Source organism: Hydra viridissima, unplaced genomic scaffold (assembly GCF_058129835.1).
Source record: "Hydra viridissima isolate aposymbiotic clone 2 unplaced genomic scaffold, HvirCarnegie_v1 scaffold_4, whole genome shotgun sequence".
NCBI classification, from domain to species: Eukaryota; Metazoa; Cnidaria; class Hydrozoa; order Anthoathecata; family Hydridae; genus Hydra; species Hydra viridissima.
Genome location: NW_028324303.1, coordinates 7,724,157 through 7,751,381, shown reverse-complemented (window position 1 = coordinate 7,751,381; position 27,225 = coordinate 7,724,157). Strand labels below are relative to the sequence as shown.

General features: G+C 31.1%; 2 protein-coding genes and 1 pseudogene across 4 annotated transcripts; 1 reads left to right on the top strand and 2 right to left on the bottom strand.

The window, feature by feature from the left end:
• The first annotated feature begins 1,782 nt into the window (after positions 1-1,782).
• Positions 1,783-10,489, top strand: LOC145183244 (uncharacterized). 2 transcript variants are annotated; one of them, XM_090084922.1, is made up of 2 exons: positions 1,783-1,955; positions 8,560-10,489. In XM_090084922.1, exon 2 carries the CDS (start codon positions 9,015-9,017, stop codon positions 10,431-10,433), a length of 1,419 nt encoding a protein of 472 aa, XP_089941048.1. In that variant the 5' UTR covers positions 1,783-1,955; positions 8,560-9,014; the 3' UTR covers positions 10,434-10,489. The 2 variants fall into 2 exon arrangements, with proteins under 2 accessions (XP_089941048.1, XP_089941047.1); XM_090084921.1 differs by having other exon boundaries at positions 1,820-2,152.
• A 1,422-nt stretch (positions 10,490-11,911) lies between these two features.
• LOC149889655 (uncharacterized) lies at positions 11,912-14,606 on the bottom strand (annotated as a pseudogene). Its single transcript, XR_016451731.1, has 4 exons — positions 14,161-14,606; positions 12,888-12,998; positions 12,475-12,546; positions 11,912-12,121 (listed from the first exon to the last, which is right to left on the bottom strand). The product of XR_016451731.1 is annotated as an uncharacterized LOC149889655 (transcript).
• Positions 14,607-24,929: 10,323 nt separating this feature from the next.
• Positions 24,930-25,712, bottom strand: LOC149889654 (uncharacterized). The gene has a single exon (XM_090083767.1). The coding sequence runs from the start codon at positions 25,710-25,712 to the stop codon at positions 24,930-24,932; it is 783 nt and encodes a 260-aa protein (XP_089939893.1).
• Positions 25,713-27,225: the final 1,513 nt, after the last annotated feature.

The following is a 27,225-nucleotide window of genomic DNA, read 5'->3' as shown; positions in this document are numbered from 1 at the left end:
CAATTTATGCTAGATAAATTGCGAAAGCAATCATCACTTTTGAGCATAGATTTAGCCGCGGCACTTCGTGAGAGGTTTACACAACGTCGTAATAAGAATTTAAATGGACTACTAGTTTACTTAAAAAATCCGACGAAGAAAATGAACTCGAAGAAAAAGAAGCTGTAGATTTTATTAACAATTCCCAAATACTTATTCCTACAATTCTATTCCTGAAAAAAGAATTGGAAAATCAAACACAGAAAGACAAGAACAGCTGGACAGAAAATGTAAACAAGATACCAAATTTAGATTCTTTAGACTTTGATAAATTATTGAAGCCGGAAATGTCTGCCTATGAAAGTAATGGAGTAAGAGGCAAGTTTCTAGATATAGCGCATCGTTACTTGATGACCATACCACCAATAAGCGTAGAGGCCGAGCAAGCTTTTTCAGCTGCTGGTTACATATGCAATCCTTTGAGGAGTAGATTAAGTGATGATACTTTAAGTAGGGTCTGTTTCTTAAGAGCCCATTTCTTACAATCATTTTCTCAATTTGATATTTTAAAAAACAAATAAAGCTAATAGTTCTACGTAAAGCTAAAAGATGTTCTATGTACTTTGGCTTATCTTTTTGTTCATTAAATGTTAAGAATTATATTGATTTACAAATGAATTGCGTTTTTTGGCTTTATTTACCTTATCTTATCAATTTAATAAGTTGAGTATATTTTTTCTAAAATACTTGAAAGAAAAATACAATTGTCATTTTGCCTTTTATAATGTGCATAAGAAACCTACTAATCCCGCGCGGGATCCCGCGGGATCCGCACAAAAATTAAAAAAATCCGCGCGGATCCCGCGGGATTGAAAAGTGTGCGGGATTGCAATCCCTAATCTTCAGCTTTAATTACAAATATTTATTAAATTATATTACAAACAAACATTAATGGTAATGTCACTTTTTAATGGCTTCTTTAAACTTCGCTTTAGTTGGGCTTTAATATTTCGTAGGTATAAAAAGTTCTATCTCCTATTTTAAAAGTTGGGAGAAAATGAGTAATTAATTTTAGTTAGTAATGATTACTTTTAAAATACGCTATATTTTAGAAATTTTTTTCTAAATAATTTTTTTAAACATAAATTACGTAAAGTATAAGTTATTATTTCTTTAAAAATTAAAGCTAAAATTTTAAATAATTTTTACTTTAAGAAAAAAATCAAAAACTTTCTCCCAACGTTTAAACTTTGAGATAGAACAAAATAATTCTAACCTCGCAAATATGCAGATTATGCAGGGTTTTTAGCATAATTGATAAACATCTTTTGTGAAAATTAATTTTATACAATGATACGAGTAGTTTTTTAATTCGATAAGTTGTTCCATATTCCTTAATTTGAGAGCCAAAAAGAGAAAATTTAAAACTTGAAAAGCTATGCTTAGAGATGAAAGTACTTTTAGTTTTGAAAAAAGATAATTGTTAAACAAAGCAAATATTTTTTAATAAAAAATACTGCCTTTACGTATTAAAAAGGATTGTGAATAAAACAGGCCTCCAAAAACGTTTTTTTTGTTTTGGTGCCAAGAAAATTATAATTTTTTCTTGATGATTTTTTGAAGGTGAAAAAACCATTGTATAGAAAAACTCATCGCATCTCTAGGAAAAGGTATCCATTGTCACAAATCTTTGAATCACAGGTTTTACAAACAACATCATTGGCCTATGACTTTGTCTTGATCTCTAAGTTTAATTCCAAAATATTCGAATAGACTTTTTAACGAAGCCAAAGGTTTTTGTCAATTACAGTTGGAAAATGTCGGCAAATCACCCATCACCTTTCTCAAAAATGGTGATCGGTGCAATGGTTTACACCCATCACTATTTTTGAGAAAGGTGATGAGTGTAAGCAATTGTACCATCTAACTTAAACGTCTAATTGTCACCGAACACTTGTAAACCGTCTTTTGGACAGGTCTGAACATAATGCTTATGTATTTATATTCGCTTAAGTTACTCCTATTTTTATCTTTTTATTTTAAAAAAAATTCTCACGGTATTTCTTAACCCGTTTGTTCAAAACTGTGTTAAATGTTTGATTTTAAATAAAAATGGCGCTTATTGATAATGAACTCATTATACTCAGTGATGAAGACTCAGAGCCTGAAAAAAGTAAGAAAATCTGAATAATTAATGAACTCTAATATATATATATTATATATATATATATATATATATATATATATATATATATATATATATATATATATATATATATATATATATATATATAATGTTTGTGTGTGTTTTGTTTAACCCACACGTGTCGAGAATTGTTAGAAACTACTCTGAAGCCCTCCATAAAAGTCCTTTGGAGGGTTGATAGTGGTATTATTCTTGATTACAAAAATGCAAAATTTGAAATCATCTGTATACGTCCATGAAAGAAAATTTGATTAGAAATTTTCTTGTTTAAAAATAATTTAAGATTAGATCATTAGCATTAAATCTCATTTTTACAGTGTTTTTGAATAAAAATGTTACTAAAGTTTTCTATGAACACTAAAATAGCAACCTTTCAATTTAATGTGCTCTCCTGGAATTTATTTTTTAATGTTTTCAAGAAATTTTTTTGGGAAATAGGAATTTTTCTGTTACTTAACTTTTAGGATTAGTTCTGTATAGAACAAAATTTTATCAACAGTTCTTAAAAATGCCAAACTCAAAGAGAACTCATGGACACTGTAGAAAAATAGTTTGCATTTATAGCATGAAAAAGCGTAAAAAAGTGTACAAGAGAGAATGACTAATTGATTAATACACTGGATATTGTGCTTTATACCAAATTCAACTTTTCAGACTCATATGTTCCAAAAGGTATTTGTGACACATTTAGGATTGCTTTTGGAAAGAAGAAAAATGGTGAGAATGTTGCACCTCCACTAATGTTTCAATTTAAAACCATAAAAGTTTAACCTTCACTATGTGAACAGGACTGTGACTGTCTGATCTGTCAAATAGGGGGTTTAAAGTTATATGAAAAATATCTGCTAAAGACTTCCTCTGAACAATCTTAACAATCATCAAATCAAAGAAGGTGTTCTGATTGTTTATCCCTTCATGGAGAAGAAATTGCACGTAGCTGCAATGACTCATTTCATCAAAATGTAAGACAACTGGCTACAAAGGTATCTTAGTCAGCAAGCAAATTGCAGCTTAAATTGTTGCTGCCAAAGAAGCATCCCCACATGGAACTGTCAAATTTGCACAAAGCAGAGGTGGTCGCCCCTTGCATCTCACAAAAGGTAATAAAATTTTCTCAAGAAACTGGCATTGAGTTATGTAATAACTATAAACTAAGAGTAAAATTTCTTAACTTATTATATTAAAAATCACAATAACATAGCAAAGTGATCCTTGAAAAATTAAATGACTTTATTTGTTATCTTATTAAATGAAATAAAAGACAAAAGATATCAACTGATTCTTTTAATTTGAAACTGAATCAATGCTTGAATAAATACCTAAGTATTTGTTGCATGTTAAATACACAGGTCTTAGCTTATACATTAATTTGTGAACCAAACATATCCAATAAATATCAATGTTTTATGTAGTTTATATCTGTAAACTTTTTTATGTAATGCACCAACCTAGAGGTTAAAATTTGCTAAATAGATAGAATATGATGTTTGCAAATTAGGCTAATGTTTGAACATCATAAGGAGTTTTAAATTAAGTGTGAATTTTTTTAACATACAATTATAACAAACCATAATTTTTGGCTCTTTGTTTTGGAACCATGCCAAAAAACATTTTGGAGATACACCACTTCTAAAAGCAGAAGATCTTGTGAATGTTCAAACCAACACTGGATTATCTAATTCTTCAATGAAAAAAATGGTGTCCACCAAAAATCATGTCACCAAAAGTCATGTTGTTAAATCCAACTTTCAAGCAAATTTTGAGATTGGAAAGAGGCTATCTTCTCATTTTATGCAAACTGACATTGTGCACTTCAACAACCTAGGAGAGCTTCTAAATGGTGTCCTGCTTCTGAATGGTGTCTTGCTTCAAAGGCTAGTCTACACTCATCACATTGTGAAGATTGGATTTGATAGAGGTGGTGGCTTCTTTAAGATCAGTCTGGGCATTCATAAAATAGAGAAGGGGTTGGAGTCTAGGTCTCCACCTTTCAAGAAAATCTTGGCATCACAAGTAGCAAAACAAAGTGGAGTGAAGCGTCAAGTGCTGCAGCAGAAGAGGTTCCTGAAAACTGCAAGAATGTTCAGAGTATTTTGAACCTTATTTGTCCTGAGGGTGTTTATCTCCTTCTCTTGTGTGATTTGAAGCTAGTCAATATTGTCTGTGGCTTGCAGTCCGATTCAAGCTCTCATCCATACAATTGGTGAGAAGATGCTTCAAAGCATTTCATAAAATTGGCCAGAACTTAAAGAGAGCCAAAGATTTTATGAATGTTGTTCATGAGCCTTTTTTAGCTGTACCTGACAATTCTCTGGTCTTGACTTAATGGAAATCCATCTCCTCCTTGGAGTCAATCATCTGTTCAAAGCATTGAAGGAAGAATGGTCTAAAGCTGATGAGTGACCCAAGACACTTCACATCAAATCTCAGCCTTTCCATGGAAGTCATTTTGCTAGAAATGAGTGTAGAAATCTTCTCAAAAATTTTGATGTCCTTCAGCGACTTGCAGAAGAAGAGTGTGCCTTCAACATTCTTGGGATTGTTGATTTACTTAAAAAATTTGATGCAGTGGTGTCTGACTCCTTTTGGAATGTTGCTGGAACCAGACTATATTGAAAAAATCTCAGTGTTTCAGGCCTCTTATCTGGTTCTTGATAGGATAAGTTTTACTCTAAAAGTCCATGCAGTGTTTCATACAAGATCACTCCCTTGGAAAATATAATGAGCAGGCTACTGAAGCACAGCTTCAAGACTCATTGGAATAAATACATAAGACCAAGTCCAAAGTATAGAAAGTGGCTGCCAAACTCGTCTGGTGGACAACAACTGCAAGAATCTATAAAGTAGAAAATTAATTTTTCATTCTACCAGAAATTGAGACCTTATGAATTTGTTGCCATGAATTATTTTAAATGATCTAATTGACAGAGTATTTCTTTATAATGCTAAAATTAACATTGTTAATATGATTACTATTCTCAGGAAATTTTGCTACTTAGAATTCAGAAAGTATTCTATACTGAGAATATTAAATAAATCACTATAAAAAGGCCATAAAATTTAGAACACTGTACCTTATGTTTCTAATTGTTAAATGTACAAATAACAAAAATTTATGTTTATTATATACTTTTGACTTTTTGAATGATGTAGAAATGCAAGATAAACTGAATGCTCTCACTTACTTTCTACTATGTGGGAGCAAACTTTCAAATTAAATTTTCTTTCTTGGATGTATACAAAGGATTTAAAGTTTTACATTTTTGTAATCAGGAAGAATACCACCATCAACCCTCCAAATGGTTTTTATGTGTGAACCCATTTTGATATTGGGTTAAGCACAAGTTTTATGCATTAAGAAGTTGTTACATGCAATTTTTTTTCAGTTAACATTCATTTAGGATTTTACTTCCTATCAAGTCAATTTTATATGGTGGAATATATCTTTCCTATATGCTATCAAAATTATATCTAGATACATGTATAAATATGTTTGATCAAAGGATTTATAGAATTTATAATGGTCTAGTGTAATAAGTTAAAAATCTTCCTTTTCTTAACATGCACAATTAATTTACAATTTCTGCTATTCACTGACAAAGAAAAAGTACGTAGGTAAAAAGCAGGAGAAAGCAGGGATGTTTATTAGATGAATTAGTTGCAACAAATCCAATTTCTCCAATCAAAAACAAATTTCATTTTCCATATGCGTAGTTTTATCTTTATGCCACATGAAACAATAGTAGCCTACGCCAGATTCAGCAATTTTGTGATGAAAGCTGTTTCTTTTCAAGGAGGAATTTTCTCTTCATTTTTTTTTAGTATAGAATGCTTGCCTAGTATAAAATTGCTTGTGATGTATTTTGGATGGTCACAATATGTATGATTATCATTGTGATAATGTTAACTGTACTGTGATGATGATAAATTATGCTTTTTTATACTGATTTTTAACTTTAAAAATAAAATGTTAATTGTTGGTAGAACATGCTTATTATATAGCAAATACTTTCATTAAAATTGTTACTACTGATATTTTTGCTGTAAATTATAAAATAGGCTAGTTTAGTTGTATTAAAACAGTTGTATACAAAATATTACAGCATTTAATAAGGATTGGCAAGTTGTATAATTTTTATAACATTTCAGATTTTAGAAACATAAGACTAATCAGGGCTGGCTCTCAACATTTTCAAGTGAACACAAATCATTTTAAAATCAACTAAATTCAATTAGGTGTGCAGCAACATTGTTGGCATTTTCCATATCACTCTGTAAAGATTCTGCAGCAAGTGGAAGAAATATGAAGAGTAGGAAATCAATGGAACTTTTTTAGGGTGTATGCAAAAGGCTAATTTGTTTTCATTCTAAAGCATTATTCAAATTAAACTGAATTTAGTCCTGAATAAAGGTGCTAATACCCATTAAGTAATACCATATAGTGAAGCTCACATCTGTTAATTATAGCCATGAATTTTTTCATAAGCAATATACAGTGATGAAAAAAGAAATACATGTCCTAAAAATTTAGAAAAAATAAAATTTACAGCCAGTAATTGACAGTCATTGGTATGGTATTTGTTAACATTTTTAAATTATGAGAATTTACTGGAAAAATAAAATGTTAATTTAATTTTATACAGAGAAAAGTGTTAAAAAATCCGGTCTTTTTATACAAGCTTAACCCTTTTGAATATAAAGACTGGGTTTTTTTTTACTTTGACAATGTGAAAACAAAAAAATGTTTTGTTGCATTCCTTTATTTCTTTAATTGCAATAAACTTTTTAGGCATGTTATTGTCTAATTTTTGGCATATTGATACTGCAATAGCATGCTATACTATTTTTACAACCTAAAGATCTATTTTGTTCCTAGTCTTTTATTTTGCTACCTTATTTTTCACAATTTTTTATATATTTTCTGTTGAATTTAAATTTTGGGATTGTTCCAGCCAATCTAATAGCTTTATATCGTACTGGGATCATCTCCTATCTTAAGAAGCTATATGTTTAAGTATATTATCCTGCTAATGTGCCTAAAGCACATAACTCTTCTCAGTAAATGGAAGCATTTTTTCTTCAAGTGTATTGATATAAGTATCAGCTTTTAAAATGTGAATAGAACTAACATCAGATGAAAAAGAAATGTCCTTACACAAAAATGCTTCCACCACCAAACTTTACTTTCATGTAATATGGGTGAAACATTTTATTTGATGTTATGCTTACTATCTGATCCTAAAATATTTAATTAAGATTCATCTTTATTCAAAAAAGTTTTCCATTTCTTATTTCAACATGCAGAATATCTACAGGTAAACATTTTTCTGGTGTATCAATTTTTAAAAAAAGGCTTATACCTTGGTGTTCTTGCCAGTAAGTTAGGTTCTATTTAATTTCTTTTAATTGTATTTGTTGTTACATTTGATTTTAAATTATTTTTAATGGTGTTATTGGAGATAAAAGGATTCATTTTAGTTTTTTGTGATTTAAAAACATTCTGAACATTCATACAGAGTGTTTTTACTAGTTTTGAAAATTTTCAAGATAACTTTCCACTCTTTTGGAAATACTGAATTACTTAGAGTTAAACTGGTGTGAAATGTGCCTTTCTGCCCATATTATCCTTAAAAATGCTATACGTTTTTATTTATATATGTTAGTATCGCTACATTATTTCTTTAAATTAGTGACTTTCTTACTAAAAAATGATTGAAGAATTTGCTTTTGAAATTTTATTATACTGTATTGTTTTTTGTTTTTTTTTATAGCCAAAACACATGTTTTGGCAATTAAAAAAATAATATTAATACAGTACAATAAAATCACTGCATTCACAAACCCCAACCCCTTAAAATGTGTGTATATGACCCACTCACAAAAAGGTTGAATAATACAAATAGTTCTTAGATGAGAACAAATCCAGGAAAGTTAATTGGTATAATGATTTTCTATCTCTTGTGAAAAGGCCATATTTTAGTGCAGTTAAATTAGGCCATTTGATCCAGATATAATTAAGGAAAATTTATTTTTATCTTTATAGGTCAAAAGTTGTAAAAGCTGCTCCATCTGCTCACTTGGCTACTATACACCATTTTTAAACTTTACACCATTGAACAATGCTGTTTAGTTTTACCTTGATATATTTAAATAACAACAAAGTTTTTTAACAAGAGTAAGCGAACTAGAGAATGTTTCCCGAGGAATTATTTTTTCTTTGGGTCACTTCTCAATTTTTGATAACGTAACCGTGCAAAAAAAAAAAAAAAACGTCGCGCAAAAAATTTTCCTAATCTAATCAACGCTATTTTGTCAAATTTAGTTGTAAACTCCTATTTTAACTAAAAAGTCTATAGCTATTTTACTATTTTTAGATTGCGATGAAAATGACCTTTCTGAAGATGAAAGTTGGCGAAGCACTTGGGTTGCTCCAACTACTCTGCCTAAAGAGATTACTTGTAAACAAGATGTTATAAGCGCACAAAGGATCTCGACAAATTCATCTGTTATTGCTTCATCGCCATTTTCAATTAAGAAGTTTGAGGCACCTAGAGAAGTTATCTCATCAGTAATAACACCCAATACAATTTCCATTAACCCTAAACCTTTTGCCACTGCTTATAATACTCTTAAAAGTATTTCCAACTGCTCGACTAATAAGTTACCAAATACAAATGAAGCTGGAACATTTGCAGAAACAACTACTAATGCTGCTACATTTCATTCAGTATATTCAGTGCATAACTTTGATTCTCGTGTAGTTCTCTCGCCTATTTCTCCTATTTTAACTTCTCTATCGCCTTTGTCTGAGAGTTCATGCAGCGCAAAAATGCCACTAATATTTATCGACGACGGTGATGATGATAAAAAAAAAACTTTTAAAGAGAAAGTTTCTTTCAGCAAAAAGACTAAAAGGAAGTTAAAAGTTAAATATTTATTAGGTCAACTAGAAAAAAAAGAGCGCCAGATAAAGCGTTTGGCCGAAATGGATATAAGTTTAAAAGAAATGGAATCAGAAGAAAGTATTTACATTCAAGAGAGTAGACTGAAAGAAGAATTTCTTAAGTTATGGCGAAGATATTGCAAACTTGTTGGCGAAAATCCTGATAGCGTGTTAAATAATAAAAAAAAAGTCCGGGTGACTAGTGCTCCATTTCCTGAATTAAACAGAGCAGTTGAAAGGTTTATAAACAAGCACGGAGTTTTTCCTAATTTATTAGATATAAAGCAAGTTTGTAAAAAAGCTATTACTAAAGATGACATTAACATTCGTGAAAATGACTTACACAATATTGCTGTTGATATATTTGTCGAGGTAGGGAAAAAGATACAAAATAATCGCCGAAAAGAATTTAACGAGATCTCTGGTAACTATTTAACTGATCGTGTTAAAATTGAGGAAGACCCTGCTCTTGAAGATGTTACTTTAATTCGAAAATTAAAACAAAATCGTAAGCTTGCTAAGCAAAGAATTGAAAACGTTTTTCAAGACTTTGTGAGGCAGCAATATGAACAACAAACACTGGGTACAACTATTGAAACTATTTGTAAAACAGATGATGAAGAAAGTGATGAACACGATTCAATCTTTAAAAACTCAAGTCAAAAGTCTTATTCCTTAAATACACTTATTACTGACAAAACTATCAAAATTGACCGAAAACCAAATAATTGTCACGAGCAAACTATTATTAGAGTAACAGTGTCAAATAAAGAGCCATTGATCAGCGAAAACATTGGTGTGACGATAGGCAATCCAACTTCTGAGATAATAGAAATAAACAATGCATCAACTTTAACAGAAAAACCTGCAGATCATTTCTTAGCCAAAGATAAGAAGCAAACTAAGTGTGTTAAAGGCATACTTATAAATGCTTTTTGCGATGGAGACGTTTTGCCTTTAAACGAGGTTAATCCACTATCTTCAAATCGTCCCACTAGTACCATGTCTATAACAGGTGTGCGCAGCCAGTTGCACAACAAAGAAACGCTTTCTAACAATTTACCTTTTGATTTAAAAATCAAGTGTATTCCAAATCTTGTAGCGAAGGATCGTGTGAAGTTATTAAAAGAAAAGTTGAACATAAGTTTAGAAAGATCACTTCAAAACTCAAAATTTTCAGGCAATCTTGCGAAGCAGCCTGATTACAATACGCTTTCTAATGCTTCTATATCTAATGAAAATGAGCTCTTTTTCGGCTCAAAACCTGCTGTAGTTATTTTGAGCTCAGATAATGATTCAGATTAAGAATATTTATCTTTTTGTAATCAACTACAATTTTTAAGAGAGAAATATGATTGAAATATGAACAGACCAAGCAAACAAAAAAACGTCTTTTAGTCGTCTTAAAGACGTCTTAAAAAGGTCGACGGTGTCCGTCGCAAAGACGTCTTACTCAAGATTGTTTAAAGACGTCTTACTGAGGACAACTTTAAAACGTCTTGTCTAAGACGGAATAAAGACGCTTTATTTAAGACGGTTTCCTGAATATAACCAACACACATAAGACGTCTTTAATTCGTCTTAAAGACGTCTTTTAAAGATGTCTTAAAAAATACGTCTTCAAGATGTCTTAAGAAGGTCTCCGTTGTCCGTCGAAAAGACGTCTTACTCAAGATTATTTGAAGACGTCTTACTGAGGACGGCCTACAGATTTATTTCATTATACTTTAAGAAAACTGTGTAGTATTAATGGTGTATTTAAGTTGCTAGTACTGATTGTAATGGATTGACAACATTAAAAACACCATTAAGCAAGTATTGACCAATAATCTTTTTATTAACAATTTATACAACATATAGTTATATATATAATATACACAATAAAAAAGAATATTTCTTTTTAGTTTGTTTTTTTCCGTGAAGGAGCATTTTTACAATACTGTACAATTTGCTGTTTAATTTCAACATTTGAAACCTTTTCAAATCTTCTTTTTACAACTTCTAAAAATCAAATAGAGCATCATGTAGGATATATTTATCAAATATATTGGAAATAAATTTAACTTAACATATATTTTTAACTAAATTAAAAGTTGAATAATTTAAACTTATTTTAGATTACCTTCTATCAAGTCATAGAGTTTTGTTGATAATAAACCAATCTTTCCACCAGAACGTTTTAAGATTAACTGTGTCAACAGGTTATTTGTAAATAATCTAAAAAACATCAAATAAATAATAAAATTTATGAAAAATATTAAACAATTTATAGTTATTGATTTCCATAATTACTATACATAAAAAATATATTTACCACAAATACGAAAAATGATTGCTATACAAAATATAATAAAAAAACCTATTCATGACCAATCTTGTCAGTTGTTTAAAATCTTCTGCACCTAAAAAACTGAGCTGTTTAACCTAAATAACCAAATAACCAAAATAATTATACAAAAATAACTATTTTCATTTTAATTTATATGGATTATAAAGTTTTACATATGGATAAAGATTTACCAAATCAAGTCGAACACAATCATCCTCTAAACTTTTTATAAATTCCTCATGCTCTACAAGTGTCTAATTTCTTGATTGCAAAATTACTATGGGGTTGTTTGTTTATAGCTAAAATGAGCTCCTGGTTTTCAAGAACCTTTGAAACCATCTTGAATATCATGCGCTGGTATTCTAAATTATATGAAGAAAATGAAAAAAGAAATATATAGAATCCAAAACATTTATTAATACGTTTTTAAAATTATCTACAACTATTCTTATACCTAAAAAAAATCCAAATGTGAGTACTAACACTCTCCACATTTTACTTACTCCAAATAAAAAAATCAAGTAAATGTTAAAGAGCTTACTTCCAACTTCCATAGGAAACTTATTTTGAGGTAACTTCTCGGGTCCAAGCCCTTCAATCATGGTTTTTTCTTGTATATCTGTTTTCTGAAGCTTTTTGTTTGGTTCTGATGTATGAGGTATAACTAAAGCAAAAATAAAATTATACAATACAAATAATAAAAAGTTATTTTTTTAATCTGCAACAAATCTTTTTTAAAAATTTTTAGTACTTTGTTATTATTGATACATTTTTTTCTTATTTGAATGCCTGTCCAAGGCTGAGGCTTTAGCTCCTCGAGACCACAAAAGTTGAGGGGTAAGAGGAGGGGGGAACTTACAATTTTTTAGTTTAGAGTCTATAAAACAAAACTAAATATAAAAAAAAATTTGATTGTTCCATTTCAGTTGATTGTGAAGGTAAAAATAATTGAGGCAAAGATAAAGTTAACAATAAAAGAATATTCCAACTTTAATGAACAAAATTTAAAATACATACATAGTGCACCAGAATATGAAGGTGATTATTCCTCTGTAGTTGAGTGTAGAGGTAAAAAAGTGTCAGATAAAGCTAAAAATAAGAATTCAGAAATAGTGTAGATTAAAAATATATAAATTCTAGTTTTGAAAAATCAAAAAATTAAGAGACAAAGTATACCAGAACACACATTAGATTGTTTGAAAGTAGATCTAGATGACAAATTAGATTCAAAAGATCTTTTTAATGGTTTTTCCAACACAGATTTAAAAACTGGCGGAGGCAAAGGTAAATCAGGTAACTCTTAAACAGATTAGTTTTATTATTTATTTTTCTTTTAGTATTTATACAAACATAATAATTTACAATACAGATTTGACATAAAAAACATAAAAATAAGTAATTAACATAAAAATAATTAAATGTAATTATACCATTAACATTACTTTCCACTTTAAAGGTATCTTTGGAAACACAAATACCTATTTCATCTTCTTCCTCTGCTGCTGTGGTGTAACAATATTCTTTTAGTTCCATCATATTATCTAAAAGAATCAAAACTCTTACAAATCCAATTTCCACTGATCTAATTCTAAAAGGGAACGTGGTTGTCGAGCAAATTCAGATGGTATCATACCACGTAAGCTTAACAGATTATCAGATATTTTTTTTATTTGGGCATTTGAAAGTCTACAATGTTTTGGACCAGACTTTAAAAAAGTAAGTATGCGTCTTACTACACCAAGACAAACCATGTGCATATAATCCAAAATAAAATCAGAAACACAAGATATTTTAAGTTGAGCTAAAGGAGTAAGAGATTTCTGATGATCAGTGTACAAAAATGAATTAAACTCCTCATATAATCTTGGAATTGATGTGTTGTTATCAATAAAAACCACTCTATGTTCCTCATAAAATCATTTAATTTGGCTTTGTTAACAGGAATAGTATCCTCTATGACCTTGTATACATTTAAGAAAAGAGCGAGAAGGTCCATCACATATGAATGCTTTAAGTGTAACATCAATTTTTTTTATCTTTATAGTATAAACCTTCACTACTTAACAATAAAGATTCTTTGAGAAAATTATTGAAAAAATTATCTAAGCAGTCTGGTTTACCGTCTCCACAGAAAAGTGCAATGATAAAAATATAGTTCTCTATTAGACCAAGTATTGGCCATAATTGTAGATAAGAAGATTTTAAAAGAGGTAGCCCATCAACATTAATAGCAATAGATAACCAAGTACATTGAGAATCATTTTTTAAATTGAAAAAACTATTTATGCCATCTGCAATAGTAAAGTATGCATAAGTTCCACCTCACTTCCTATCTACTGTAACAACTTTAGAAGGTTTTAAAAGGGTTCTTGCATCTTTTGGTAACCCTGAATGACCATGTTTTTTTAAGAATATTCAAAAGCTCGTTTAATTGGTTTTGAGAAATTTTGCTTTTCGAAGACCACATTGCCTAATCTTCTGATATGGTTTCTTTTGTCAAAAGTGGTGCTGCATTACAACATTAAAAATTCTCATAATTACAACTCGAAGACTTATTTTTTTCTCCGCATTTTTAAAAAACATTATTTAGAGCTTTACAAGGATTTTCAGGCTCAGCCTGAGAAGCATTAAATTCTGGATTCAAATTCGATGTACTAACATTAATATCTTCATCTTCAAATATCATAATAAAATTCAACATACTTTTAATCAAGCGACGACGCTTCATTCGATTTTCAGTTTCCATAATGATATCTATATAAAACCTGTTGCAAGAATAATGATTTAGAGAATTAATATTGGTCGAGATAAAACTTTATATGAAAAATTTCACATCTTTAAAAGACACGAAGATTATTCACGCCGAAAGTCTTTTTAAAAACGTCTTTAAGAAGACCAAGGACGTATTAATAGATGGACGTTCAACGCATTGTTATAGATCAAAGGTGCCGCCAATTAGCCAAAAACTATGCGTGTTACCGTCAATTTTCTAAATTCATGATACAGATACTCCGACTTCTACCCTTCAAATTTCCGTCAAAAAACCTCCCTCAGTAAACCCATTATAATTATGCATTTACTGAAGCTTATGGTTATAAAAGACAAAAAAATTAATCAAGAATAGTTCACAAATCTGAAAAAGGTTGATTTGAGCTATGAACTTTGCTTAATAAAAATTTAGCTGTGTTTAAACTTTGACTTCTAAAACTAGGCTTTTGCAAAAAGGCTATGTTTGGTTTACTAGAATGGATAGAGTAAAGTGAAACAAATTTTCCTTATTAAATTGAAGCTGCTATGATATAGTTTAAAGGTCGAAAAAGATATTTTTAGTGTTCTTTTCACCCCACTCTCAGATTATGCTTCCCACTTTAAGGTTCAAATCAGAGAGTATTTCTTATTTTTGTCGGAAATGTCGAACTTTTTTGCCTCGCTTTTTTTTTTTCTCTTGAATTTGTGATTATTTTTTTTTTGTGAACGACCTAGTTAAAAAATTTCTTACTTTCGATACCTAAACTGCATTTTGTCTAAAGGTATTATAACTAAAAGCATCTTAAAGTTCATAAAATACTGTTCGTTTCAGGAGTTGGAAAGATATATAAAGTATGTATTTTTAATGAGCATTTTTGTTTAAGCATTTTTAAACCGTCATGTAGAGCTACTTTAATTATAATGATCTTATTTTTTTAATTATTACTGTTGTTACTAATAGTAATAACAGAAGTAATAAAAATGATAAGACCATACTTTTAGCTGCATATTCTTGAGCCTTCTACAAGTGATGCATAGCCTTATTTCTAACCTTCTATAAATATTATATCAAAAGAAGTAATCTTATATTCATATTTATTATCTCATTACAGGATAAATAACGAGTCTTCATGAGGAATATTTAAAACATTTATGTAGAAAGTGTGGCTGCATAATAAAGCAGGATAGTCACTATCAAATAAAACCTTTTGTTATCTATAAACAAGCAATTCTTAGCTTTTACAAGCTGGATACAACCTCAGACTATCAAAAAGTTCATCCTGAATATTTATGCAAATCATGTTATATGGTCTTATACAGGTTAGATTTAAAATCAAAAAAAGGCTTTGAAGTTGAGAGGAATGATAAATTCTTCACTTTTTCTGAACACACAAAAACCTGTTATGTATGTAACACACTCACAAGAGTTGGAAGAAATAAAAAAGTACATGCGATAAGTATTCATCAACAGTTAAAAGCATTTGCATCAAAACATGGTTTTGACTGTTACAATGAAAATAAGAAAAATTATTTTGTAATAGTTAAAATCAATAGTTATGGCCAATCAAATGGCATGTAGAGACTAATTGTTTTAAATCGTGAAGTGCCATTATCCATTAATATTAACAAATCTCTTCCAGATCAACTAAATCTTCAATCTGCTAATATTATATTCTCCAACATTTCATGCATAAACATCTGTAAATGTAATATTGACTTCCACTATCTTTTTTTCTAATCAAAAATAAATTTTCTGATTTTAAAAATTTCCGAAGCACATCAAATGAGGATGTTGGAATAATTGAAACGAGAGAAGGTAATACAGTTGAAAACTTTAAAGTTATTAGACATAAAGGTTGTTCATTAATATGTTTAAAAGTCTGTTGTGATTTTAGTACCATCTACCATACTAACTTGGCTGTAATGGAACCCAGGTTAAAGAGAAATGTCAATCGTCTATTACCTTATACAAGCCATTTTTTAACTGTGTACATTTTCTTACACCAGTATATGTAAAAAATGTAATAAAGACAACTTGCATTCTTTTATATGGAAGTTCAATAGTACATTACAACAATTTACAGTTTTGAATAATTTCTAAAATCAAAATTAAGAGTTATTACAATATTTTCATAATCTGGGAGTATTTGCAAATATAAATTAGCACCCGTTTAGGCGTTAAGCTCCACAACATGTGAGTATAAGCACACCTTTAGTGGCAATGTAACATTTCTTTTCATGCTTTTTAAAATTCGATTCTCTAAGATATTTATTGTAACATTTCAGACAGGTAAATTTAGTTATTAAGCGTTCTTCTGTTTTTTTCAGCATTTTGGTTTCTTCTGTAATCAGCTTCTCTGTAGGAATTGCTGGTGGTATGAGCTCCAATTCAAAATCCTCTGATAACAATTCCGCTAACTCTTCAAGATCTATCTCAATAAAATCATCCACAACTAATTCAATTTGGTTATCAATACTTTCAAGCAAAAAAGAATAATCTTGATTAATAGCAAAGTTTTCTGTCATACTCATTTTATGTATCGATGCTCAGTAAAATACTTTTAAAAATATTTTTATTGGATAGTCGAGACCATCTTTTTCCGACGTCAAAAAAAATTAAAATACTCGGTTTCGCAATTATCACCTATTGTTTCGCTTTTGTTATCTAAACAAAAGCGTAACACGCATATCTTTTTGTGTTGAATGTTGAAAACAATGCGTTGAACGTCCATCTATTAATACGTCCTTGAGATGACTAAAAGATGTCATTTTGTTTGCTAGAATTATTTGAAAAATAAAGACGTCTTCAAGACGTCTTGCGAAGACGTGCAATTTTTCATGACGATACAGTCTTTTAAAAGACGTCTTCAAGACGTCTTACGAAGACGAGCAATTTTTCATGACGAATCAGTCTTTTAAAAGACGTCTTGAAGACGTCATTCGAAGACAAGACCATTTAAAGACCTGAATAAGACGGTCTTAAGACGTCTTATGTTTGCTGGGGAGCTAGTGAAAAGAAGGAGTATCATAAAAATATTTGATCCCTTTTTTTTTTTTTTTTTCAAAATTTCTACCCCTTCTGTATAAATCTATATGTATAAATATATAATGTATAGCCATTTGGTACTAACATTTAAGAGGTTATAATTAGACATTGAAGTTCTATTAAAATGTGTACTATCTCAGTAACTGAAAGCATTTAGGGTATGAAATTTTGGTAAAAGGTTAACAACATGTTGATCTACAAACTGAACTAAAACTATTTAAAAAAAATAAATATTTGAGTTACACTGAAATTTTTAAAATGGTGCATTAAAAGAAACAAAATTTTTTAAGATCAAGCTAGTATAATTAAAGAAATTTTTAAAATATTGCAAAACTTTTAGTTCCAATTGTAAAACTAGATACAATAAAGATTTGCTGAAAGTTTCATGCAAACTGAACATACCGTTAATGAAATAGGATGGCCGGGAGGTCAAAAATTTACATATTGAGAAAAACGCATTTAAATATAACATTCATAATTGTACCAAAAATTTTCAATGAAAATGCCAGTTTAAAAACAGTTACTTATAAGAACATGAACCAGGATCATATAGTCTACTTTCTTGGTCATTATCTGCATCTTCTTTTTTTTTTTTGCATCCACGAATTACTTTTCGTTGCTTTTTTGATGTTGTTCGATTTTGATACTCTGCAAAAATTAGACGCTTTTTGTTCATGATTGAACAACCTTGAAGAGTATATATTCTGGAATCATATTCAACTTTTTAAATAAAAGAACACTTGCTTTTCTTCCAATATTAAAATTTGAAACAGCGTCATAAACTCCAAACTCCAACTGTGTTAAAGAAACATACTTTGTTTTGGGTATGCGCTGCCATATCATCCCATTAAAACTTTCATTTTGGTTTTGGGTCTTACCATGAAGGCATTTTTTTAAAAGTTCTTCTTGAGATAGATCGATATAAATAGGTTTTAAATGGCTGACAACTGAGAGTGGAAGGCCTGTGCCTGGTTTGTAGGTAGAGGTTTTATTAGCTTTGTCCTGTTTAAAACGACACCAGCTATTGATACCATCAGGGCAATGATCATGCCAACTATTTTCAGCTGATGAAGATACATGAAACAATGTTGCAGGTATGGCCTTTTTCATACCTTCTAAATCATTTACATTTTGCCTAACAGGTTAATTGTAGCATTTGTTAATTTTCCTTCCCCTCCAAGTCCTTTAATAGTTTTTTTCAACTTTCTTAATCTGCTACCAAGACGTTTTTGTACGTGTCCAACACACTCCAACTTACACACTGTAATACCAGGACAAGTATCCTTAACATAAGAATAGCTTTAACAATCTCCATCCCCATAATACTCTACATATCTTAGTCTATTTTGTGAGATCGAACGACTAAACATTCTTTGGGCACCAATCACTTCCATACCAGGAGCAGAGCCACAATAATTTAATTTACATACATGTGATGATTTCCATGTTTCAAATGCAGTAGGATTACTTTCTTTTAGTTTAAATTTTAGGCTACATGCTTTGCATGATCGACTCATTGGTTCGCAATCAAGAATTTTACCTGTTTTCATTGATATTGCAGTAACAACTCCATTTAATGAAGAGAATCCACGTCGTTGCCAGCTGCCATCAACTGATACTGCAGTATCAACAATATTTAAAGAAAACTGAGAGATATCTTTGGCAGCATCAATCATTGTTTCTTTTGCAACAACTTTAGCACATTCAGAGACAGTTTTAATTGTTTTGTTGTAATTGTTTTTAGTCATTGGTTTAGGGATGTTCATTAAAGATGTAAATTTTTCTAATCCTGAAAAACCTTGACCACATGCACGCATTGAATAAATTATTCTATTATTTACATCAAAAGTTTTTCTTCCAGAGCATGTCTTTGAAGTATAGAATTCAATTTTCTCGTTGCAGTTAGAGCACCAAATGTATAACATTGAGCTCAATCCCTTTTTTTTAGAAAAACATTCTGAAAGATTTAAACCAGATTGTAGACATTTTTTACAACATAATTGATAAATCACACTAGATAAAATTTCCATGTCAATAATACGATAACCAACAGAACTGTTTTCATTTAGCTGTGGTGTCTCAATTTTTTCAATTTTTTTTGAAGACACAGATAAATTCAACAAAGTGCTAGAAGAAAGATTGTCTTTTTCAGTACTAATAAAGCAAGCTATTGGCAAAGTTGAATCATTTAGCAAATTTCTGGTATATCTATTTCCATGAAATCTTCTTGATTTTTTACTTTTAGTACTTTGTTTTACTCTGCATGACTTACCCATTGTTTAGAAAGTTTATTAGATAAAAAGAAATATAATGAAAAAGCTCGCAATTCTCTTTAAAAACTCGTTGCTATGCGTGTTGCTATGCAGACCAAATTTAACAGTGGATATCTCAAGAACTAAATAAAATCTTTAAAAATGGTTTTCAAATTTGTGTTCAGCGATAAATTTCGTGCCAAAATTACATTTAAAAAAAAACTTTTTTTTTAAGATTTTTGAGGGGTCTTATACCGCATAGGGGTCTTATTCGCTTAGCGAGTTATACGAATCGCGTTCCGTTCGCCTCACTATTAAATGGTGTGGTCCAAAAAAATTACATTTTTATTACGTGCGCGTCCTATAAATAGTGGATTTCTTTTTTATTTTCAATCAGTCCTATTTGGAAATCCTAACCTACAACAATTCGTTCAACAGATCAAGTCTATTATTCTTTACTTACATTTATTACGGTAAGCCATTATTATATTATTTTGATTTGAAAGTTGAGAATATTTCAAACTCAATTTTTGCAGGTTTTTTTTTTTTTTTTTTGTGGATCGAATTACTTTGCGTATTATTTCGCTTTGCGGATTGCTTCAATTAGTGGATTGATCCGATAAAATTTATATTGTTATATTTCTTCTACTTAAATATTAACAGAAATAAAAATAGAAATAGAGATAAAAACTAGTTTGAAAAATTGTTACGTTCATTTCAATAATTAAGGCAAATAATTAGTTCTTTTATTGAAAACTTTATGCATGCCTCTAAAATATCATTTATTGTTAAGACGAATATTAAGGAAAATTTTCAAATAACTTAATAAATAATTAGTTCTTTCTCGGAAACTGTTTGTATGCATCAAAAACACGTTTTATTAAGGCAAATATTAAGGAAATATTGAGGCAAATATTTCAATAAAAAGTCCGTAAACTGAAAATGTAACTTGATCCGTGTTTTCGAATTTTTAATCCGAAAAGTAATCCTTATTAATAATCTGATCCGTTTTTAAGGATTTTAAGTTCAATAAATAATCCGAAATATTCGTCCGATCCGATATCGCAAACTTAATCCGATTCGTTTCTTTTTTTTTCTTTTCAGATGCCTTAGCTATCTGATATTTGGGAGTTCTTCAACAATGTGGAGGAAAACAAGGCAAAATGCAAGGCTTGTGGCAAAATACACCTAATCAATAACAGCATCACAAGTCCTTTAAGGAACCATTTGAAAAGAGTCCACTTGAATTTATATAAACAGTTAGAAAGGAAAGACAAGCAAAAATCAACAATACCAGACATTTTTGATGAGCTTGCCTCTGAAGACTCAGATTTTGAACAAACACAAGAAAGAGGAAAAAAGAGGAGATGTCCACAGACACAAAAAGATACACCAGCATCGCCACAGCCTGGACCAAGTGGAACTTGTGGCACTTCCAACACACAGACACGGCGAGGTAGAAAACAGGTTACCAAACCTGAATAGGAAGTTACTGACATCAATCAAATAAGAACTGTTGTTGACATTACTAAATGGGTGATTGAGGACACTCAACCATTTTCTATTTTATCTAACTGAAACTGACGAATTCACCCGGATGATGAAAACTGCAACTAACGGTCAATTCAGAGCTATTACAGCAAAGAATATATCTACAAAATACATTCCTCTCCTTTTTAAATTCATCAAGGAACAAGTAAAAAACATTTTCAATACAGACAAGTCAAATCTTGATGGAGTGGCCTTTACATCCGACGTGTGGACCACTGATTACACCAATTTGTCTTCCATGAGCCCTACACTCCACTATATAGATTCAAAGTTCCAATTAAAGCGCTTCTTGGTGGAAACGTCCTACTTCCCCGAACAACATACTGGCGACAATATTGCCAAGAAGCTCAATGAATCTATCAACAAACTTGAACTTGATTTTTGAGTCGAAACCTGGATAACAGTCGACGGTGCAGCTAATGTCACTACTATGAATTGCGGATTCTGGCTCATTGATACTTTTCTATACTTAAGGAAATTCAAGACGCGATATCGATTCTGGCTCATTGATACTTTTCTATACTTAAGGAAATTCAAGACGCGATATCGATTCTGGCTCATTGATACTTTTCTATACTTAAGGAAATTCAAGACGCGATATCGATTCTGGCTCATTGATACTTTTCTATACTTAAGGAATTCAAGATGGCGTCGTGTTTTTTTTAATTTTCTGCAATCATGAATTGTGATTTATAAAAATGCCAATGTGGTATTTTTATAATAATGTGATTTGTATATGTTCATGTTTTCAGTATGCCATCCTGAGTTTATATTTAATCATCATGTCCTAAGAGTTGATCATAGTCTATAAATGTAAAGCACGGTTTTATAATTAAAAGGTTGGCTTAAAATTCCATCCGAGTTTCGCAAACAGATGGGAGCAAATGTCGTCGTAAAATCTTTTCTTGTCGATGGTTTTTAAAACTGAAAAATCTTCTGCACGGCAAGGATGACCTCTATTTTGGAGCAGCTGAAACAAAATGTACTGAGCGTTCATAAAACTTTTTCTTTTTAATTCTTTCGGCTTGTCTTTTCCGTACACCAGATCGTATAAGAAAGACAAATCCTTAAAATCTTTGATCAACTGTTCTTCCAAATATTCTATGTCGTCTCGTTTACCGACAAGTACGTAATAGATATAATTGGCATTTTCATACTGATTCGTATAGTTGAGTTGTTTTAAAAAGATTAAAATATGTTCTTTGGTAATGCGAGAATATTTCACATGCGTATTTTCAGAATCGTTCAACAAATTGAGCGCCTTGAATTTTTTCTCCAATTTTTCAAAGACTTCTTCAGGAATCTTGCATTTTTGTTTACCCTGATATTGTTTTATGCATTCTTGAAAGTGGAAGATACGCGAATAGGTATATTTGTTCAACGAATTGGATCGGTCGTTGTCTTTATACGGAACAGTCGTTTCTAACATTTCTTGCTGTCCCGAACACAAGAGACAGTATTTTTTATTGCTGTCGTCCATTTCAAACTGACTCGGGTCGTCGTTGATGCAAAATTTACATTTTGTATGCAAGACGAGTTTTTGGGCAATTTTAATATCGGTCCACCGTCGTTGAGAAAGCGTTTCTTCTGCAATGGTAAAATACTGACGTTGAAGCTGGTTTTTTTCTTCGTCAAATTTGGCACGGTCTTCATACGAAAGTTGCGTCTGCAAGATGTCTTGATATCGCTGGACGAGATGGTTTGTCTTGGTGATAAACGTTATTTTTTCAGTCTTGCGTTTATCCAATTCGTCTTTGGTCTCCATCAGATGTTTTTGAGCTTCCTCTGACAGGTCGTGTTTGTTTTCCAAAAGAAGAAATATGGATTTTAAGTGCGCTATATCGTCAATGTTATCCTTGTCAAACTTTTCCATAATTTTCGTGTTTAATAAGACAATGCTCATTTTTTATAATTTATTCTATAGGAAAGAGTTTATCATAGCTCATAAATGTAACGTCTTGTAAGATATACAGATGAAAAAAAATTTTTAATTTTGAGTTAAATAAATTTCTTTTATATAAAAATGGATGCGATATATAAAGATGATCTTATTAATATGCTTAGTGGTGAAGAAGTGAAATGTTCTACTGAGAAATCTAGTCGATATATTAAATTCGAAAAAAACGTTCGAAAGCTTCCAAAGTGTGTTAAAATATCGTTTATAGAAATGATTAAAATGATACCATTAGAAGAAGTTTTAAGAAGATTAAAAGTTATTATTGATACAAATAATCGTATTGAAATGAAAAAAACAAAGGTTAAAGGGTTATCGAATGCTTTCTCAGCAAAAAGAATTTATCACCATTATAATGAAAAAATTGTTAGTAATATGAAAGCAAATTTAGATACAAGTAAAGAATAATTTTATATATCAGCAATATATATAAAATTTACATTTTCATAGAATAGCACCTAAAAAGGGTATACTATTAAAGGGTGAGTTAGGTCCGAGCAATAATCCGGATCCAATAGATTGATAGCCTTTTCCATTTTTAACAAAGAGTCCTTCACCAATAGTAGGTTTTACCCAAGGTCTTAAAAATACTCCTGATCCTGCAGCAGTCATTTTCATCCCATTTCCATTCTTTTTCAAGTAAACGATTCCTCTTCCTGCAATTTTGTCAACCATAGCAGAGCCAGCAGAAGAGCCTACACCTGCTAGCAATCCGGTGGCTAGAGCGGGAACTACTCTTGTGGCAAGAGTGCTACCTAACATACCTAATAACGGTAAAAGAGCTCCGATGAATCCGCCTTCAATGGTTGAGTTGTATGCAATTTGTCTTTTGCTCAGTTTGAGTGTGACTCCTTTTCCAGCTTCATACGCTTTTGTAATTTTGTTCAATTGCGCACGAGTGATAGCGAGAATATGTTCACCTTCTAGATCTGAATGAGATAGTCTTATATTGACATCAGTCTTTTCTTGCATCGCTTTTTTTATTTTGTCAGATTGACTTTGCGAGATGTTAATTTTTACTTTTTGGTAACTCATTTTTTAAAATGAAAGAAAAAAAAATTATCGCTGAACTGCGCTGCTCGTAAAAAGGTCTTGGAGCACAGAGGTTATTCTTTCTCTAACGTGAAATCTAAGGATAATGTCTTCACCTCTAAAGTCGATCAAGTTACCGTATTGATCTGTAATTCTTGTTTCCATTCTTGAAATTCTACCCTCCATGATAGGCAGGTATATCAAGTGGAAAGGTTTTTCGCTAATTTTGTAGCCTGGAGGAGTGTCAGGATGAAAAGAGTAAATGTCAGATGATCTTTTTCCGTTATCATAAGATGATCCAATAACATCGTTTGTGATTCTGATGATGGTTACATCATCTATTCTCGAAAGTGCTTCAGACTCGTAATAGTCAATATAACTTGTGACTTTATTTGGATCTGCTGGATCTTCTTTTTTCTCTACATAGGTATATTCTGCTTTATTAAATCCGAGAACAGGGGCTAAACTGTTATTCACGTTGAAATCCACCCAATATTTTGTTGTAGTTCCAGGTTTTCCAAATTTCAGCGTAGATCTTAAAGTGGTTAGGTTTGCACCGATAACAACACCATCCGCTCTATACAAGTTTCCAACTTGTTTTTGCATTTCCTTCTGAAGATAATCATTAATCTCGCTAATTTCATACGCTCCTCCTTCGATGTAAATGGTGTAGCTGTTTGAACCGGCGTTGGGACTGTATCTGAAAACATTATTTGTCGAATTGATATTGGTGTAACTGTGAATAGTGTCAAAGCCAACAAGAGCCATTTCATACTTTTTATTAGGATCGAATTCAATAGGATTATCAAACTCGGTTTGGATGACGCTGTTTCTTATGGTTGGAGTTTCTTTTTTTGCTTTTGCAAGGAGATAAAATCCGCTCATCTTTTTATATAGAGTTGGGAAAATAAAAATTGTCAAATCCGCTTCGATATTTTCCATTGTCTTTTTTCGAGGATAAATCAATGACTGCAAATCCGTGAGGTTGAGACCAGCAATATTTACAAAACTTTTTAAACTCTTCTATTTTCATATCGCTGGATACATGATCTTGGTAAATGTGGTTAATGTTTTTCGAGTCTTGAGGAAACAGGCAGATAAAATTAGCGTTTTCTCGGATGGTTTGCCTAGGGAGCATGAAATAATTTTGAGCGAGGTAAAAGCAGTCGACGTTAGAGTGTCTTCCTCGGATGTAGTATTTTTCACATTTGTTTTGCTTGGTCAATTGTAAATCGTCAAAGATCATTAAATTGTTTTTGGATGAATCAAGATCTTCTGGTTCTGGCACATCATCAGCCGTTTCGAAAAATTGACATTCCATATCCTCTGTGTTATTCCATTTTTTTGAAATTTCATCAATGACACATTCAGGACTTACGTTTAATTGTTCAATTTTGCTTTGAATGTTAAACAAATCAAGAATAACCTCTTTAGGCAATTTCTTCTCGAACGAGTTTTTTAATATTTTATATTCTGGTTGGAAAAGGGATTTGCCAAACACTTGCAAATGATTATAGTCTAACCATCCAGGTCTTAAAAGTAAATTGAGTAGCAGTGTTGTTTTACCACAACCTGATTTTCCAATAATGATTCCGCGTATACTTTTAGGCAAAAGTTTGTTGTTTTTCCTTTTGCTTTTATTTACATTCCATGACAAATCAATCACTTCCATTTTTTATTATGTTGAATATAAAAAAAATGTATTGCGTTAAATGTAAAAAAATAACAGAAACGAGCAACTTACGCCATGCAGTAAGCAAAAGCAATAGAAATATGCTTAAAGGGACTTGCACCATCTGCGGGATAAAAAAGAACAAATTTGTTTCTGCGAATGCGCTTAGCGGAGGAGACTTGGTGGAATCGATCAACAATTTTTCAAAAAAAATAAAGCTTCCATGGGCAAAGTTTCCAGGAGAAATGCACGTTCCAGGGATGAACTTTGCAGGACCTGGCACCAATTTGGATAAAAGACTCACTTCCACAGACATGTATCAAGAGTGGAGCAAACCGGTGGATAGAGTGGACAATGCAGCATATCACCACGATTTAGCTTACAAGTATTTTAACGACAAGCAAAACAGAAATTTAGCAGATAGAATGATGCTTGAAGAAATGGATTCTATACAAAATTCTACTCAAAAAGAAATAAGCGAGCGAAAAATCATCGAACCCATCATCAAAGCCAAAGCTAAATTCGGATTGGGTGTAAGTGATTTGAAATGGACAGACCAGCTTGCAGAGGAGCTTCATAAACCGGTGATTCATCATTTTAAAAGAAGAAGGGTGATTGTAAACGACATTGATGAAATATGGGCTGCAGATTTGGTGGACATGCAATCGTTTTCAAAATTCAACAACGGTGTAAAATATTTGCTCATGGTGATTGACGTGTTTTCAAAGTATGGATGGATCGTTCCGTTAAAAAGCAAAACGGGTCTTGAAGTGGCTGAAGCTTTGAAAAAGATTTTCACAGAAAGAAAATGCGTCAAATTGTGGGTAGATAAAGGAAAAGAGTTTTACAACAAGCACGTGAGAGCGTTGGGTGTGCAATTATACTCCACTGAAAACGAGGAAAAAAGTTCTGTTGTCGAGCGATGGAACAGAACGATGAAAGAGAGAATGTTTAAATATTTTTCAGCCAACAATACCAATAAATATATTGACGTATTAGATGAGATGGTGAAAAATTACAACAACACAAAGCACTCTTCCATCAAAATGACTCCATTGGAGGCCAGCGATGAAAAGAATAAAGGTAGGGTATGGTGGAATATGTATGGAAAGGATCAAACATTACCAGCAAAACCGAAATTCTTAATGGGTGATCAAGTGAGGATCGTAAAAAAGAAGTCTCATTTTGAAAAAGGGTATACACCGAGATGGACTGAAGAGGTTTTTACAGTGTCAAATGTTCAGCATACGAATCCACCCACGTATAAAATCGCTGACGCTAACGGTGAAGAAATTCAAGGCACCTTTTACGAGCAGGAGATGCAAAAGACGCATCAAGACATATTCAGAATTGAAAAAATCATTCGCAAAACCAAGAGCAAGTCGTTAGTCAAATGGTTGGGATATCCAGACTCGTTTAATTCATGGGTAGATAATAATGAATTGTTAAGTTTGCAAAAATAGACACGCTGTTTTTGTATGATAAGAAAAAAAAATTTGAATTTTGAGTTAAA

What these genes read in the sequence shown, in the direction of transcription:
- LOC145183244 (XM_090084921.1), top strand. Translation starts at nt 2,092, where the DNA reads ATGGCGCTTATTGATAATGAACTCATTATACTCAGTGATGAAGACTCA. An exon ending in AGACTCAGAGCCTGAAAAAA is followed by an intron (nt 2,153 to 8,559) that starts GTAAGAAAATCT and finishes TACTATTTTTAG; the next exon opens with ATTGCGATGAAAATGACCTT.
- LOC149889654 (XM_090083767.1), bottom strand. Translation starts at nt 25,712, where the DNA reads ATGGAAGTGATTGATTTGTCATGGAATGTAAATAAAAGCAAAAGGAAA.